This window comes from Simochromis diagramma, unplaced genomic scaffold, assembly GCF_900408965.1.
Source record: "Simochromis diagramma unplaced genomic scaffold, fSimDia1.1 OVJJ01000343.1, whole genome shotgun sequence".
In the NCBI taxonomy this organism is placed as follows: Eukaryota; Metazoa; Chordata; class Actinopteri; order Cichliformes; family Cichlidae; genus Simochromis; species Simochromis diagramma.
The window spans coordinates 7,472,270-7,491,602 of record NW_024386831.1 but is presented as its reverse complement, the minus strand read 5'-3'; the positions used below and the strand labels follow the sequence as shown (position 1 = coordinate 7,491,602).

Below are 19,333 nucleotides of genomic sequence, written 5' to 3'. Positions count from 1 at the left end.
AACCCTTTAAAGCCGGTCGGAGCGGACACGCTCCGTTTTGCGTAACTATTTTTAAACCCCTGTAGAATTGTAACCACGTAAGCTAGTGCAATAATTTTTTTTGCATATGAAACTGGAGGAGTTGTACTTACATCTTGTGCCATCAGCTTGTCCTCGGTCACGGTTTCCTTCCACATATAGCTTTGCAAAAACTGCATAAAAAGCACTTGCAGCAACAAAAACACAATATTCCAGAAACACAGTTTGCCGATCCGATCAGCTGTTCATTACACTTCCTACGTACTTGGTTCTATGGTAGGTCTTAAAGGGTTAAAATGTAATACTTCTGTTTATTATTTGTGTATTTAAACAGTTTATCTTCAGTTTATTACAAAGTACTTCATAAAGTGTCTACAAAGATATTTATTTAAGGTGTAATTTCTGGTGAGTGAGGCAGACTTTTTAATGGTTTCACAAAACCCAAAGCAAATGTGAGGAACCATTTCGCCCTGACAGACTGTGAGAGGTCAGTGTATTCTCAGTGTTGTTCAATATTCCATTTCAAAGGATTCTCCTGACAGGAACAAAAAGTCCTTCAGGAAGCTCGTTGCCTTTTAGCTGCAGCCTGCAGGTCAGTGCATAAACAGGTGAGTGAAAAGAAACAAGTCTCATCCTCCACCAAATTACAAAGGAACTCATGCAGTCGATGGTTTGAAGAAAGAATCTGTAATTTTAAAATATAAAACGTGTTTATGAGGTTCAGAGTCCTGTTCTGCACACGAGGAATGAATTCCAGCAAAGACAAAGAACAGGACCTGATAGTCAGGACAGATAAAAAAAATAAAAACATGATGGTGGCAGTGACGGAGCTGAGATAGAGACACAGGAAGAGCAGTGTAGAAACTGATGTCTGTCTGGTCAGTGTTACCTGCCCGACCTGTCTGCACGACTCTCTCTTTGCATCACTTTCCTCCTTCCTGTGTCTTTCTCGCCTTGTCTCACTGTCTCTGTCTTATTTCAAGTCCTCGTTCTTGTTTAGGAGCAGTACTGTACATGTGGATATAAAGCTGTCACAGTCTCTTTGATTCTGCTTTGAAACAATGAGACTGTGCACCTTATGGACAGTGTCTGCTAACTTTTAGCCAAAGCAAATGTTAACATTTCTAAATGTTTTAGCAAAATGTCTCTAAAACAGTGTGACAGTGAGATATTTCTGCATTCATTGACCTCACTCTTCTCTCTGCAGCTTAAAGGACATGTCATAAACACATTGTTTTGTTTGGTAGCAGGTCATCGCACTTCTTTAGACTGAATTTCACGCAATCGCTGCCACTAGTTTTATTTCGAACAGTAATACAAGAATTGACATTTCGGCTTGTAGGATATAACCTTCCTTACTCGTAAAGCAGGACTTCACTGTATGATCCAGACGCTGTTAAGACAGGAAGTTTAGTCTGTTTCAGTATGGTCGCCTGTCAGCAGAGATTAGCTGTAATGTGTGACTGTCACGGGAGATTAGAGGTAACAGAGCTCTGCAGACTATCACTGTCAGCGGGAGAAGGTCAGACTTAGGCCTCTATCACCGTCTGAGCTTTGGGCTCTGAGTTAAGTCATTTGTCTCTCTCTTACACGTTTCCTCGTGTTATGGTTTTACTTTCCCGGATTTTTCTTTTCTTTTTTTGTCTCACTTAGTAATTGACACATTTCATTCTGTGAAACGAGGGACTCAGGAATATCGAGGCTGATGAGCCCACACTGCTTAAAATCAGGAATCAAAGTGCTAAAATTCCTCAACTAGGATACATAATCAGCATTAGAACGGATCAGGAAAGGTTTCCCATAAGAGTCAAAAACCACTGATTGTAGTGTTTTCTGTAAGTGGCACACTTACCTTGATTCCAAGGTTTTTCCTGCATTTCAAAAATTTGACATGTACTAAAGAGGTTTTAGCTTCCAAACCAAAGGTAAATCACTGGGACTTTAGTGAGGACATCTTTAAATCAAATAGTCAAAAATAACATGAAAATACCCAAACCTTTATAAACTCTAAACTCTGCGTGGACCAAAGATGCTCGAGTGTGTGCTCACCTCCCCGAGGCTCATTTTAAACCAGGAAAAAACCAGGATGGAATAACTCCTCTTATCGACCCAATTCTACATACATGATATAATCACTGTCTGCTGTTGGTACAGTGAGTATAATTTTCTTATCTCACCCTTTATGCACAAACATGCTAATAATGTATGTGTAACTGTCCTGGAAGTCTTTTAAACCAGTAACATCCATCCAGCCGTCATCCTTCCATCCATCCATCCATCCAGCCGTCCATCATCCATCTGTCCATCATCCATCCATCCATCCTCCATCCATCCATTCAGCCGTCATCCATCCATCCATCCATCCATCCAGCCGTCCATCATCCATCTGTCCATCATCCATCCATCCATCCATCCATCCATCCATTCAGCCGTCATCCATCCATCCATCCATCCATCCAGCCGTCATCCATCCATCCATCCATCCATCCATTCAGCCGTCATCCATCCATTCAGCCGTCATCCATCCATCCATCCATCCATTCAGCCGTCATCCATCCATCCATCCAGCCGTCATCCATCCATCCATCCATCCATCCATCCAGCCGTCATCCATCCTTCCATCCAGCCGTCCATCATCCATCTGTCCACCCTTCCATCCATTCAGCCGTCTTTCATCCATCCATCCATCCATCCATTCAGCCGTCATCCCATCCATCCATCCAGCCGTCCATCATCCATATGTCCAACCTTCCATCCATCCATCCATTCAGCCGTCTTCCATCCATCCATCCATCCATCCGTCCATCATCCGTCCGTCCATCCATCCATCTATCCAGTTGTCCGTCCATCCATTCGTCCGTCCATCCGTCCGTCCGTCCATCTGTCTGTTCATCCATCCATTCAGCCGTCATCCATCCATCCTTCCATCCGTCCATCATCCATTTTATCCATCCATCGATCCGTCCATTCATCCATCCGTCTGTCCGTCCATCCATTCGTCCGTCCATCCATTCGTCCGTCCGTCCGTCCATCTGTCCGTCCATCCACCCTCTTACTCCTATCTAATAACTAACAACATTTAACCTCCTAAGACCTGAACTCTTTCATGGCATGCATCTTTAATTTCTCTTTGCATGATGAATGTAAAAACAAAGAATTATCTTTTTACCTGATTTTGCTCTACAAGGGTCTGATATCCACATATGAGGTAGTTAGTTTTAAATTCCGATAGAACAGTGGCAGTATGATGTCCTCGTAAGTGGATATCAGGCCCTTGTAGAGCAAAATTTAGTATTGTGGTCTAGACAATCCAAAATGTGATGTCCACATATGTGGACGCCAGGCCCTAGGAGGTTAAGCACGTTGATTATATTTAGATGAGAAACATTCAGTGTAAGATCCACTCTCATAATCATGCTGTCATCCTGTCATCATTACACACCAGAGTTTGTCAGGAAGTGGACGTTAGTGACGATGACTAGAAAATCTAGAATTCTCTTTAAATTAGAATATCTTTTGGAATATGCCACATATCTTATTTTAACCAATTTTATTGTTTTATTTTTCAGTATTTACAGTATAGTCGTATTTTGTTTTTATATATATTTATATATTTTCTTTTCTTTCTGTTTCTCTGCCCTCATTTTCACCACTTCTGTCCTCCACCCATTATCCCTCTTTCATTGCTTTCTTTGAGGAGATGAATTCATTGAAGCTTTGATGTAATCCATATCCCCCACCCCGTCTTAAGAGCACCAAGGGTCCATTTTGTGATGATCAATAAATGACCCTACAAATACCATTTGGCATGTTTTCTGAGTAGTGCGACCATATAGAGTTCCCTCCACCCTCACCACCACCTTACTATAGTATTCCCTATTGAACTGTAGACACTATCATGACAGTGTTCTTAATGTATGTATGGATTGATGGTCCCCATGAGTGGGAGGGGTAGAGTTAAGGTCTGGGAGTATAGCACACATGTCATAGTAATGCCACTGCTAATAAATCTCAGTAATTGGCTTTAGTTTTGCAGTTCTTTCTTCCAATTTCACGTTTTCTCCATTCTGCACAAAGCAAAGGACGCTGTGTTTCATTTATCCGTTTCTGTTAAGTGATTATTTTATGTGAAGGGGTGATGAGATGCACAGACGAAAACACTATCATATATCAGCTTCTTGCACAAACAAATGTGCAGATCAACCATCTATGCATGAACATCAGTGTATACATTAACGTGTCACACATTAGAGCTCTGTGATGTTCTGGTTGCAGATGCATCACACATTCAGTGTCGCCACGTCCTTCCTCACCGGGGGAGCGTGGCGGTTTTCAATCCCTACAAACTTTGCTTTATGTTAACAAAATTAATTTGTAATTAGATTTACAAATGTGCTTGTCCTGGAGAGGGTGAGAAAATTGTGTTTTATACATTTCCCACTCCATAGCACATGACCACTGGTCTTCTTTGCTCCCATTGGTTGTTGCATCAAAGTTGAGGGTCGTTAAACCCAATGCCAGCTCTTATATTTACTTGGATGGTTTTCACGAATTTGCTAAATATGGCTCGTGTTCCACAGAGTACATCCCACTTAAGTAAATATTCACTCACCTGTTCGATGACTTGTTAATGCAGTTACCTTATGAGCCTCGGTGCAAACCAAGCTTTAGAATGGGAGAAGAAAAGGGATTTAAGTGGCTTTGACCTAGCATAGCTGTTAGGTTGGTCTCAGTGTTTCATGCACTGCTGATCTGCTGGGGTCTTTCTGCACAGCCATCTTTAGTGTCTTCACGGTTTGAGCTGATAGGAACAGAACAGTAGCTCAATTAACCACTTTTTAGAACCAAGGTATGCAGAAGAGCATTTCTAAAAGTACAACATCTTAAACCAGGGGTGGGCAACTCCAGGCCTCGAGGGCCGGTGTCCCTGCAGGTTTTAGATGTGTCCTTGAACAAACACAGCTGATTTAAATGGCTAAATTAGCTCCTCAACATGTCCTGAAGTTCTCCAGAGGCCTGGTAACGAACTAATCATGTGATTCAGGTGTGTTGACCTAAGGTGAGATCTAAAACCTGCAGGACACCGGCCCTCGAGGTCTGGAATTTCCCACCCCTGTCTTAAACCTTTAAGCAGATGGGCTACTGCACCAGAAGACCACACCGGGCGCCACACCTGCCAGCTACGAGCGGGAACTGAGGCTGCTATTCGCACGGCGAAGATTGCAGAAACTGTTCTGGGTCTAATGAGACTCCATTTCTTAATATTTTGATGGTAAGGTCAGAATTTGGTGTAAATGACATCAAGCTGTTCAGGGTGGTGGTGTAACGGTGTGGGTCTGTGGCACTCTTTAGGACCCATAATGCTAATATAGCGTCATTTAAATTCCACACATGTCCATCTCTTTATGATCACAGTGGACCTTACTGTCATGGCTGCTTCCAGAAGGATAACACACCATGCCACAAAGCTCAAATCATCTCTAGCTGGGCTCTATCATGAGTTCACTGTACTCTAATGGTCTCCAGTCACCAGATCTCAATCCAATAGAGCACCTTAGGGATGCGGTGTAACGGCTGTTTCCCGCCACAGCTGCGTGATGCTGTCATATCAATAAGGACCAAAATCTCTGAGGGTTTTCCAGCACCTTGTTGAATCCATACCATGAAGGAAGCATCCACCTGCTCCTAGCAGGGTGAACTTTTAAAGTTGTCCAGTGAGTGTCAATTTATGGCTATTTAAACAAACCTATTTGTAAATCTACAAAGTTGGACTTTACACACTAAACAATCCCAATCTAAAACCACAGACTTGTAAAATGTGTCTTATATTACAGTGTAGCTGCTGTAGCTGTACATTTAAAATTAACACATTAAATCTCAGGAAAACGTCCCAGCTGTGACCAGAACGTAACATTTATGTGTGTTTCCGTGTGCGTTTCTATTTTTCTGTGATAAACCTCTCGCCTGTCTGGCTCTGGAGCCAGGCGCTGTCTGTTATTTTGGACTGACAGACAGAGAAGCTACCAGAGGAGCAGAGTCAATGTGGCTTCAGACCAACTGTTGTGTGGTTAGTTGGTGGTTAGATTCATGCTATGTGCTTTTTCCTGAACACAGCTTATGCAAAGATAGAAATGAGGGAAAAGTTGTTGATTTACGGGCTGCTGAACATCTTCAAACATTTTGAGTAATTAATTAGTGTGCACACTCAAACTGCATAAACGAACACACATTTCTGCACTCGTGTATGTATAACCATGACTTTGGGCGGCAGATCTTCTCACTTTCAAACTCGTCTTGATTTTGCATCATGTTGCAGATAACACGTATATGTCTCTGTTAGTGTACGCTCATCAACTTACAATTAATGTTTAAGTATCTGCGCATTAAGTCTGTGGCTGACTGGATGCTGTCCTCTGTATGCTTATTATAGACACACCCCTGCTGGTGCGAAGCAGCAGTGATTCTGCCCTCAGCCCCCAACCAGCTGAGTCTGAGCCCTCCTTCAAGGAAGACAACACTTTGATGGTAAGACCCTAAGGCCACTGGAGAAAAAAAGAGAGAACAACACACGGCACACAGAAACACACTTAAAGACCTAAAACTAAAATATAAAAATACTGTAATACTTATTTTTCAAGGATTTTTCTGGTATGTATTAAAACAATACGTATATATTCATATATATATATGCACAGGAGCAGGTCTTGGCTGGTCTACCTGTGAATCAGCAGAATGGCCCTGAGCCACACCTGTGGTGTACGAGGCTAAACGATCAGTGCTTGGTCGGTGCAATAATGCTCTCCAAAGTTTTCCTCAAGCTTCAGCAGTTCAAGTTAAGTGTGGTTAGTCCAGATGTTCCTCTATTATGGAAATACACATAATGGCTGAGTATACATTTACTGTTGTTAGCTGGATATTTACGGTCTTCTTCTTCCTAATTCCTCAACAGCTCGAAAAGAACTGTGATATATTGTGTTAAACAGGCACCGGCTAACTCCTGTATGACACCACGTACCACGGCATATTTATTAAAGTCGAACTGATTGGTATCATTAGGTTTTTCCAAAGTTATACTATCTTTTTAAAATGTGTTTGAATAGCTTTTGTAAGTTATTGATTTACTCTAATGTCTCATCATGGGCACTGTGAGCTTCCTTCTAATGCTGTTGTAAAAGGGAGAAACGATGAGCTATTTATGCCCTTGTGGCTTTTGTTGTAGCAGCAGTCCAGGGACAAATGCTAAATTTACCCCACTGCTCATAAAGCTCATAAAGAGTATAGCATTCAACGTTTATACGAGCATGCAAACGTCTAATGTTGATGCTGCCGGGTTCATCGGATAAGGAAAATTCATAATTTCTTTTCTAGTTGGAAGCATAAATGAAAGTAGTGGGAATACTTTACAGCTGGCCTGGTCTGCTGTTATTATTATGAATGTCTGGCCTTTTACAGGGAGTGCAGAATTATTAGGCAAATGAGTATTTTGTCCACATCATCCTCTTCGTGCATGTTGTCTTACTCCAAGCTGTATAGGCTTCCCATGCCTACTACCAAGTAAGCATATTAGGTGATGTGCATCTCTGTAATGAGAAGGGGTGTGGTCTAATGACATCAACACCCTATATCAGGTGTGCATAATTATTAGGCAACGTCCTTTCCTTTGGCAAAATGGGTCAAAAGAAGGACTTGACAGGCTCAGAAAAGTCAAAAATAGTGAGATATCTTGCAGAGGGATGCAGCAGTCTCAAAATCGCAAAGCTTCTGAAGCGTGATCATCGAACAATCAAGCGTTTCATTCAAAATAGTCAACAGGGTCGCAAGAAGCGTGTGGAAAAACCAAGGCGCAAAATAACTGCCCATGAACTGAGAAAAGTCAAGCGTGCAGCTGCCAAGATGCCACTTGCCACCAGTTTGGCCATATTTCAGAGCTGCAACATCACTGGAGTGCCCAAAAGCACAAGGTGTGCAATACTCAGAGACATGGCCAAGGTAAGAAAGGCTGAAAGACGACCACCACTGAACAAGACACACGAGCTGAAACGTCAAGACTGGGCCAAGAAATATCTCAAGACTGGTTTTTCTAAGGTTTTATGGACTGATGACATGAGAGTGAGTCTTGATGGGCCAGATGGATGGGCCCGTGGCTGGATTGGTAAAGGGCAGAGAGCTCCAGTCCCACTCAGACGCCAGCAAGGTGGAGGTGGAGTACTGGTTTGGGCTGGTATCATCAAAGATGAGCTTGTGGGGCCTTTTCGGGTTGAGGATGGAGTCAAGCTCAACTCCCAGTCCTACTGCCAGTTTCTGGAAGACACCTTCTTCAAGCAGTGGTACAGGAAGAAGTCTGCATCCTTCAAGAAAAACATGATTTTCATGCAGGACAATGCTCCATCACACGCGTCCAAGTACTCCACAGCGTGGCTGGCAAGAAAGGGTATAAAAGAAGAAAAACTAATGACATGGCCTCCTTGTTCACCTGATCTGAACCCCATTGAGAACCTGTGGTCCATCATCAAATGTGAGATTTACAAGGAGGGAAAACAGTACACCTCTCTGAACAGTGTCTGGGAGGCTGTGGTTGCTGCTGCACGCAATGTTGATGGTGAACAGACAAAACACTGACAGAATCCATGGATGGCAGGCTTTTGAGTGTCCTTGCAAAGAAAGGTGGCTATATTGGTCGCTGATTTGTTTTTGTTTTGTTTTTGAATGTCAGAAATGTATATTTGTGAATGTGGAGATGTTATATTGGTGTCACTGGTAAAAATAAATAATTGAAATGGGTATATATTTGTTTTTTGTTAAGTTGCCTAATAATTATGCACAGTAATAGTCACCTGCACACACAGATATCCCCCTAAAATAGCTAAAACTAAAAACAAACTAAAAACTACTTCCAAAAACATTCAGCTTTGATATTAATGAGTTTTTTGGGTTCATTGAGAACATGGTTGTTGTTCAATAATAAAATTATTCCTCAAAAATACAACTTGCCTAATAATTCTGCACTCCCTGTAATGTATGTAGGAAAGCATTATATACACTGTGCATATACACAATGATGTGAATGTAAATGCAACATCATTGCACGCACAATCCTGTCATTTAAAGTGTTTTGTTTGATGTGCGCTGCTCGTGTTTGTCATGTTTAACACACGGTTACACGTTTATAACGGCAAGCTCAGGTGTCCTGTGGGTGAATCAGTGTTGTGTGTGTGTGTGTGTGTGTGTGCGTGTGTGAGGCACATGTGATTAAGGTTTGGGCTGAATGGAGCGTTTAGTGTCGTCATGCCTTTTCTCTGCAGACACACTTTGTCACTTCAGGCTCCGTTAACAAAGATGGATGAATACAGTTTTTCTTCCCTCTCTTTTCAGTTTTTGTCTCTCTCTCTCTTCAAAGGTCATAGGGCAAACTCTTTTTTTGATCCTTTCCTCTCATGTTCCCGGTATTTTCCACCTTCTACACACTTTTTTTAAAAAAAAAAAAACATTTTTAACATTTTGACCCAGTTTGTGTCAGAATGACTAATTTGGACTCACAGTTAATCCAAAGTAAACACAAAAGGAGCTGCTGTAGGAGTACTAACTGTTTGTTGTCTGTCATGTTTGGGTTCTTCTCTGAAGCTGTTTGCACTTTTTAGTCTCGTGATCTTCTTAAAAACAGTCAGTCTGTCCATGCTGCATTTCTTCAGTTTCCTTTCTTTGTCCTATCTGAATACTCAGACCCAAAAATATAGGATGCACAAGTGCAATGATGACCTGATACATCTGCTTACATGTAGCGCGATAAACACAACATCCATCTAATGGAGAACAGCTAATTTCACTAGCTTGAATTCAAATTGAACGTTGATCGAGCTCTGGCATCTTTAATCTATAACCTTCATTATCATGTTACACTGTTTATTCCGAGAGCATTGGGCAGATTATTTTAAACATATATTACACATTACTTACTCGTTTTAAAACCTAAAGAATTACTGTACTTTGTCTGCAACTCCCCATTTACTTTCCAAGTTGTGCCTTAGCGTTGCAGCCAACAACCAATCAAACAGGCTTCGCTTTTGCAGACACGTCAGCGTCTATCAAACACATGATCAGGACTGCAGCAGTCTGCTGGCAACCAAAGCAATCACGAGGAGGCTTTTGGTGCAGCAGCAGCAGAAACCTCTTTGCCACCATTTTAACACTGACGACTGCCAGCAGCCTTCAGCTAAACAATTCAGGAATACATATTTTTCCAGGTGAGCAGTGGTTACCAGTGGAGTCACTCACTGGTCTGTGTAAACGGAGCTTTTGGCTACAACCACACGTACACGGGTATTTTTGTAAACTGAGATTTTCCATTTTTGTTTAAAAAAAAAAGAAAGAACCATGTCCACAACACAAAAAACAAAGTCCAACACTGTCAAGAACATGCCGAAGCAGCAGGTGGCGATATAATTGTAACCGTGTAGAAATGTTGGCCAATGAGAGGTCTGGAAGCCTGGGAGGGAAAGAGAACAAACTGCAGAAGATTAACAGCAAATAGTATTTTGTCTACATCTGCCATTGTAGAAATTCATCTCATGGAAACAATAACATGGCGCACATCTCTGTTTTCCTCGTCCACACGCAGTTTTCAAAAATCTCCGTTGTCAGTGATCGAAAACACTGTTTGTGGACGAACGCATACAAAAATCAGCGTTTTCAAAAATACGCGTTTAGGTGTGGACGTAGCCTTAGTGATCGTTTTCACAGCGGCTGGCAGCAACCTCAGTGTGTGACTGAGGCCAATTTTGTCCTTGTAAAGTGGACACGCATACTTCTTTATACGCGACAGTCTTTGTCGTTTCACATAACAAATTACAACAAGTACCACACAACTCCACTGCTCAAATGTTGTGGGCCGCTCTGCAAAAGCACAAATTAAAGATATATTTATTTTCTATACACATGTATCCAGATAATTAAATTAATCAAGTAAAACAAGTTATTTAATGCTCTCATTTGTTAGCCTTAACGTCATTACAAATTTTTGAACCACTGAACAGCATGTCTTTATCCTGTCTTCCTTCTCTCACCCCAACCAATCACAGCAGATGGCCCCGCCCCTCCCTGAGCCTGGTTCTGCTGGAGGTTTCTTCCTGTTAAAAGGGAGTTTTTCCTTCCCACTGTCGCCATCGTGCTTGCTTGTTGGGTTTTTCTCTGTATGTATTATTGCAGGGTCTACCTTACAATAGAAAGCACCTTGAGGCGACTGTTGTTGTGATTTGATGCTGTGTAAATAAAACTGAATTGAACTGAAGTGTTAAAATTCTTCATTATAAAAAAGTTTAATATATTTTCTAATGCTTTATCCCATCATTGATAATTAAATACACCTGTTCATTAATAATTGACACGCATTAACAGAATATTATAATAAATAAAATCATTATTGTGTGCTTGTTGTGTAGACATGCAGTCCTGACATGTTGTTGTGGCTTTATTTACTCAGAAAGTCCCTCCAGTCCGCTGGTTAAAGGAAGCCCGTGCTTGATTAGACTCCTGAGTAGTGATCCTTGAGCCCTTGAGATTCCTGACTGGACAAACACCCTTTCTTAATCACGCTGTTTTCCCCACAGACCTCTCTGTTTGCAGGGTTTAGTGCTTTAGGGGACTGTGGTTGGTCCTCAGAGGTGGTCAGTCTCCATGCTCGTTGTTGCTGAGGATGACCTAACATGTTTGTGACTGTGCCACATGCATTTGTCCTGCAGAGTTCAACGGCACCTGGTTGCACCTGTTGTCTCATGTCTTGTTGGTAGTTGTTGAGTTTTGTTACACTGACTTCACACAGGTGAGATGAGAAATAGACCAGTAACCCACAGCTTGGCACTCATAGTAAACTCCATAATAAATATTACGCACCTTATTGCTAATAACATTGATCTTTCCTGGAGAAATAAGGTAAGGAGTTTAGGGCCACAGATTGTGTTATTCTAAACTCAATTTCCACTCCGTACAACTAAGCTGCTGTCACTCGTGCAGCTACTCATATGAAATATTACAGGATGTCAGTAATGCAGCAGGCTTTGAGGTGCTTATATATTGGTTGACCACATCAGCTCCTCAGGCTTCCCTTATTTCACACATAAAATCTCAGAACTGTAGTTTTCAACTTATATTACTCCTATTACTGTGAATTAATGTTCATTGTCTTTAATAACTACATTGTGTTACGTTAAAAGAGTCATACCCGGACCAAAACCCAACCCAGCTGCATTTCTATCATACTGATCCACATATATAGGCTTGAATGTCATGGTAATTTTCTGCTTTTAATGTTGTCTTTGAGCTGTTCTTTTTACAGGGTTGGATAATTGTACAGCAGAGATTTTAAAACACAAGAATAGATGTAGTCCATGTGTCAGCGGGTCAGGAGGACCAACACATATCTGTCTGTGTGTTTGCAAATATAAACCGTTACATCAGATTTAAGTCCAACCGTTCCACCGTACCACAGCCGTAAAAAGAAATATCTCTCTCTGCACGTTTTTCCTTCACATCTTTGTGTTCTTTAAGCCGTCGGTGCCACGCGGGTTTCCTCCATCTACCTGCTGTGCTGCAGTAACTACCATGTAAGTGCTGGAGTGCTAAATGGCCCTGTGCTGAGTGTTTTCTGAAAAAATTCTCTTTCTGTTTGTCTCTTCCTCGTACGTTATTTTCTCAGTCGCTGTCAGTCTTTTTTCGTCTCTTTCAGCGTCCCTCACTCTTCGATTCATTCGCTCGTACTCACACGTACGCGCACACGCTCAGTCGCTGGCTCATCTGTCTCTTCTCAAGCAGCACGGTTCAGATAGAGGTAATGGCTCTGGGTAATTGTTCAAATTGTCACTTGGCCTTTTGGTGAGAGCGATGAGGGGAAGAAAGTACTCTTCTTGGAGTAATTCTCTGTCTTTCTCCTGTCTCTGTCTTTGCTCCTTCTCTTGGTCCCCTCTCTTATTTAATTTTGACCTGGAAAGATTTACTGGTGCAGCTCTTTCTTTCTAAATGCCAGACTCAAACGAGTACAGTACACCAAAAAAAACCACTCTTTTCCCTTTCTTACTGTCTGTCATGCTTTAAAGCACACGGAAACACAGACACACACAGGCAGGGATACGTGTTGGTAAAAATGTGTTGCTCGGGCTGGGGGTGCTTATTATTGTCTAGAATACCACAGGGACACTGCAGCACTTATTTTTAATGCTACACCTGGGTGTGTGCATGTCTGCATGTCTCATCATGTCTTTTGTGCCACCTTTCATGCATGTTTGTCGTTGAATTTATTTTTTCATATACACATCTATAACTGTGTTATTAACAGTGTTTGGACAGAAACTGAAAAACGTGTTTTTCAAAAGCATCGTTCTAAAAACTGATGTGAAAAACATACAAAACATGGAAAAAGGGGAACAAAATGATGAAAAGTTGTACAAGTGGAGGAAAAACCCCAAACAAAGAAAAATAACACCTGGTGGAGTGAATCACAGCTAATGGGGTTAATGAGAAACATGAGTGGGTGTAAAAAGGGCGTTCCAGAGAGAGAAAGTCTTTCAGATGTGAAGCTGGGGAGGAGTTTACCAGACTGTGTGGATGCATAGTTTCAAAAATGTGCTAATAATAAACAATAATATGAAGATTTTATCATGAATTTCCATATTTTTAAAGGAATCATTACTTCCTAATGATATAACATAAACCTAAGCTCCATAAGCTGCCATCCAGACAGAAGAGATGCTGCTTACTCCAGTCAGACAATCCCGCCCAGTTGGAGCATTATGAAAGTAACTGGTGAGCAGCTGAAATCGTTAAAGAATAGCAAAATATTTGGCTTTCAAATAAAGCTTACAAAGTAACCAGAGCTGAGAAATGATGCCAGTGTTGGAATAGCAGCACAAACTGCAGCTGCAGTGCCTCTAAGTGAAGGCTGCTGAAGGCTGGCTGCAACACAAGCCCATCTCCAAAGACTCCGTCTTAACATGAGCAACTTTACAGCTTTGAAAAGGACGTTTCCAACCTGATGGAAAATAATAGTTTAGTCCTCATCCACCTGGATGCTGTGGTTAGGGCCGTGGTCCGTATGCATTGACATGTGTCCCTGACGCCGACCACTGTGTGCTAGGCCTGCATTTTGTTTGAAGACCACCAGGTGGCGATAACAAAAACCCCTTCTAGTCCTGTAGAAGTCTTTGGGAAGCCTTGGCTTCTGTCTTGGACTCTGTAAACACTTTGCTGCTGAGTTTATGGGTTCATTCACTTTTTCGGGTCATATTGAATATTCTCCATATTATCCATGATGTGCTTGTTGGCTAACGTGTTGCCTATCACAAGTCATCAGCCAATGAGCGAGAGGTCTGACAGTCAGACCCGAGCCTCCTCGTCTCGTGTGGTTTTGGGAAACCGAGATGGGAATGGTAATGATGCTAACGGTAAAAACCAAATAATGATGTCACAGTAGCTAGTCTGTGGTTCAAACCAGTCGGTGTCTGTGCTTTTATCAGCAGTTGGCCTGTTCAAAGAAGAAATGCTGCAGCGCAGTGGTGAACACGCCCCTCTCCTAAACCTTTTCCTGAGATGTCGCGGTACATGTCCACTTATCCGGGAAAGGAAATTCCAGACAGCTGATTCAGTTTATCTAGCCTCAGTGTTTTCATTGGGAGAAACCTGTATTACTCATCCGTGGACGTCTTTGTCTCCGCTGACCGCACGCCCACACAGTCCACATGGTGAACAGGGAGGAATACTGGTTTGAGCGAGGAGTCAACCGAACCGAGGAGGGGGGTCTAAGAGTAAATCTATACTATCTCACAATGCTGTGATTGCAGTCACCCCCAGGTCTCTGTGAATAGTAATCATAGCCATTAGTGGTTATGGCAGTTTGTGTGTCAACGCCTGTTACACGGCCGGGAAAACCTGCAGTCAGCTGAGACCGAAGAGCTCACCTGGATGATGAAAGGTTCCTCCTGCTGAAGTCGTTGCCTCCAGATGAACTGAATCAGTGTTGGTTTTTTTGAAGTACTGAATTAACGATTCTGTTTTGAGCTGAACTTGGTTTCATTAATTGCACTAAATGATTCTGACGTGCACTAAAAACTACATTAACACCCAAAAACACACTTCACTCAGCACGTGTGTGCTGTAGTGTGTTTCATGCTTCATTGATTCATTTACCTGCTGCAGTTTAAAAATTTCAGCAGAGAAAAAAACATTAAAAAATAGTTTAATTAACTTAAAAAAAAACAAATTAATGAGAAAAAATATTAAATGTTATATCTCAGTGCTTTTGTTTCCTTTGCTGTTCAGAATTAAAACAACTCCATATTTATTCCTGCACATTACCAAAGGGAAGACGGATGGCTTTGTCAGGTTCATACAGATGAAGACACGTAAAGTGCACACGCAGACACAGAATGCATTAATACTAATTTATCATACCGGCTGTGGTAGCATTTTCAGGGAACACTTAGCCTGATTGGTCATTCAATAATTAGTAATATCACTAATAGTTTGCTCTTTTTATCCGCTTTTAGCAATTATTAGATTGGACCATGAACGCTAAACGCTTGCAGGCCATTTGTTAAAAGCATAGTTATTCAAGGATTATCCATCAGCGATTCAAAATGGAAAATCTGCTTCTTTATTCTACACGTTTTGCAGAACCATTAATGCTCCAAGTATTGATTAAGCTGTCCAATTCTGACAGACTAATATATTCATTTTTCCCTGCAGTAGGCCTCAACATATTTCAAATAAATCTTTGTCATTGAATAAATATATCTTTCATTTCTTATCAAGCTTTAGATCTTTCAATCATTATTTTTAATAAACTTTTACTTTGCGTCCAATTAAACTGTCCGTCTTTGTGGGAATGTCTCACATTTTCTTATAATTATTAATTCCTCTGTGGGCTGTGATTTACTGACTCTGCTGAATTTGCAGCTTTGTTAATACTTCTAACCTCTAAAAACTAAATGAACTTTTATTGTTAATGTTTCAGAAAAACCTGATTATCATCATGAAAGTGAGCTAATTCCTTCAAATAAGAGCAGCGACTCCAGTTTCCAAACTGCAAGAGGTTCAGTGTCTGTAATTAGAAGAAGTGTTCAGAGGAACGCGCTGGTGTCAGTGTGAATAATGAGAAACATTTATTCGTTCAGATTCATTTACTTGTTTTAAATTAGCCTCTGATAAGTAACATACATTGGTGGCCTTTTGTAATTAATATGTTGCTCTTCCAAAGAGACACAGAGTGAGAGAGGCTGTTACTACACACATTTATTAAATGAGACATACAATTAAGCACCAGAGGCTTTGCAGTTAATATACGAGTGACTGTTATGACAGGAGGTTACTATAATTAATGTTACCTGTCATCCTGTTTCTAATTAAGCTCACGTGACGGCATCGACAGCCAGGCCAGACTAATTGATTTGCGAGCCGCCAAACCGCAAACATATGTTTGCTATCTGTCATTCTGCGGCGAACGTGACCTTGCCTTCCTCGTCTTGTCGCGTCACCCGTCGTCTCTGACTTTACGTGTATTTCGTGACTCGCCCCGACTTTCCTCTTCCTTGCTCTTCCTCTCCCTGGTCTCATTTGTCTTCCTCTCAGCCTCTCTTCGTTCCATCTATTCCTCTCTCTGTCTCTGACAGGTGGAGTAGGTCATGTGGCAGTATTGGGGGGACTGAGGTCAGAGGTTAAAGGTCATATGAGTCCATTAGTGTCTACCGCTAACGGAGAGACTTATTGACCTGCGTGTGTTTGCCTCCATATGCTCAGACAAGCATGCTCTCCAAGGTCTGATGTCCCCCTGTGATATTCACCAATATTCATATGTGAGTTTGGGTCATTCTTACAAATAATAATAAACATTTTACATAAAAATAAATCTTCAGTTCTTTGCAAGTGTAGTTTGAGTAGTTTTAGAAGTCTAAATTCTAAAAACATATTAAAATAATGAACGTAAAGTCTGTCACTAAAGACTGATTGACTGATAATATGTCCAAATGTCCAAAAGTATTACGCTTCACAAAAAATGGGATTTTGTGGATTATGAATTATGAAGTTTAAACATCTACTCTGAGGAGAAATCGACCAGTTACATTGTTTAGTTGATCCTGTTCCTGCGAGCGCTCCTTTCCACCAGCACTGACCGAAGCCCAGCCAGGTCTGCCGAGGTGCGTTTCCCAGTCTGATGATGAGACAGCTTTACAGGCAGAAGCAGTCGGGTCAGTCCCGTTGGCTGACAGACCTGTGGCTTTATGCAAACTTTACACTATGGTATAATAAATGTGATTCACACTTGCGTTTACCTTCTAACAGGATCGGCTTCATATATGAATTGTTATTTGTTCACTTCACTCATTTCTTTATTCTAAACTCTGAATTTTAGACAGTTTAAATCAAAATACATAAACTTCCTTGGCTTAGTCACTCATTACACTTTTATTTAAACCGTAATTACTTAATTTGTCCACATGTCTACAGTATACATGCTCTGTGTCTGTTCTCTGCAGGCAGCTGGTCCCACTGTGGAGAGGCCAGCAGGGGTGGAGCGGCCAGCCAAACACCCCTTCAGTGGAAGGTCAGTGTGTATTTGTGTGTGTGTGTGACTGACTTCTGAACTAATAGCTCACCTTGATAAACATGTAAGATATATTTTAAAGAAGTGTGGTCATGAAGCTGGTTGGAGCAGAGATGGAATAATGACTCGCAGAGAGCAGCAAAGATGGTGGTGGAGCGACTGGAGGCTGCTGTTGTTTTGATTTGGTGCTTTGTAAATAAAGTTGAATTGAACTGGAAAAAGAAGGAAAAGCCTGTTAATGCCCAGGTGTGTCTCTGGATGGCTGCCGGGTGCTGAGGCTGTGGTTGAGGATAGTTCTTGTTTGTGTGCATGTTTGTCTACATTTGTGTTTACTTCTGTTTATGTGTGTACTTCTGCCCTACTTTCCCTTCATTAAAGCTGTATTCTAATCCAGATCAAGGCCTTCGCAGATGCAGTGCAAAAAGCTCCATCATTAGCTCACTACAAAAGATTGCCAAAACAGGGTCAGGGTCACAAACAGAAACGCAGAAACACACTCAGTGAACGCACACGGCCACGCAGAGACCGCCACACTCACATGGGCTGAAAATAAACAGCTACAAACACGCTTGCATCTTCTTTTTTTTTTTTACTTTCACAGGCAGACACACATGCAAACACTAATGAGTGCAGTAATTAAGTGTTCAGGGTGTGCAGTGCCCTGTGCCTCCTTTGGGCCTTTAGGCATGTGTGCACATGTGCTTGTTTTGGTAGTGAGGAGGGCAGGCTGCCACATTATAACACAGGGAGAAACAGTCCACAGCATACGCAGTAATCTGTAAAGTACTGCAAATCTGTGCAGGAGTGCTGACGGTGAGGCTTTAGCCAGGTGTGTTTCTGTGGTCAAGCCCTGCATTAAGCTCCTCCCTCTACAGAAGCCTGTACTGCGAGATGGTTTACATTTACACCGGAGCAGATTAGCACGATACCGTACGCTGCACTCTCGGCTTGCTCTGGGGCAGGTTACCTTACACCCATCAGTCGGGAGTGACCAATCGATTTTCTGGAAGACGGTGTCAGATTCCCAGAAAACTTTTAGGGAGCTTGTGAAGGTTCATCTGTCCCTGACAAACACCAGTAAGAAATGCAGATTCTAAGCTGCAGCTTTCTACATTGTTTTCTCTCTTTTGGCTGAATACAATTTAAAAGCAATTTCATTGTTCCATAAGCTTTAACACAGAAATATCCCGAGAACAGGCTACCTGAGCCTCGTCCTCGTTGACCTTATATCAAATTTGCAAGTAAGCCTCCTTCCCAGTTTGAATTATGTTGTATATTTGCGCTCAGGCTGTTCTACACCACTGGGATTGCAGCTAAGAGTGAGTGTCTTTATGAAAAACTGGAGCCACCGCTCATTTATTCCTATTTCAGTAGGAAAATGGGAAATGGATGCTGCAATTTATTGAAACGTGCAAACATACATAGTTTAAGGATTGTAAGAAAAACCAGAGTTGGTACAATTCTAACAAAGTTGTAAGTCGGTAAATGGTGTGAAGCCTCTGAGGCGACCTGTCGTCTGATTTTACTGCTTCGATAATGTCGAGCTCCGAGCTCTGGGAGGCCCGATCCGTGATAACGTGTTTCTGTCCAGGAATGCTTTTACTCCATGTTTCAGCATGTTTGGGATCGTGCTGAAAAGTAACGTCATTGCCACCCTTTGGTGCCATTTTAGCCGCTTAGTCAAAGGAAAAGTTCTAAAATGAAAAGATTCACGATAAAAATGAAGATTCT

The 19,333-nt window shown here is 41.7% G+C and overlaps 1 protein-coding gene across 1 annotated transcript in view; it reads left to right on the top strand.

Moving 5' to 3' along the window:
* LOC120731028 (partitioning defective 3 homolog B-like) overlaps window positions 1-19,333 on the top strand; it is a 207,061-nt gene that overhangs the window by 46,574 nt on the left and 141,154 nt on the right. Inside the window, 2 exon segments of the mRNA XM_040027756.1 lie at window positions 6,449-6,543; window positions 17,535-17,602. Of these exon segments, the coding sequence (XP_039883690.1) occupies window positions 6,449-6,543; window positions 17,535-17,602 (163 nt within the window).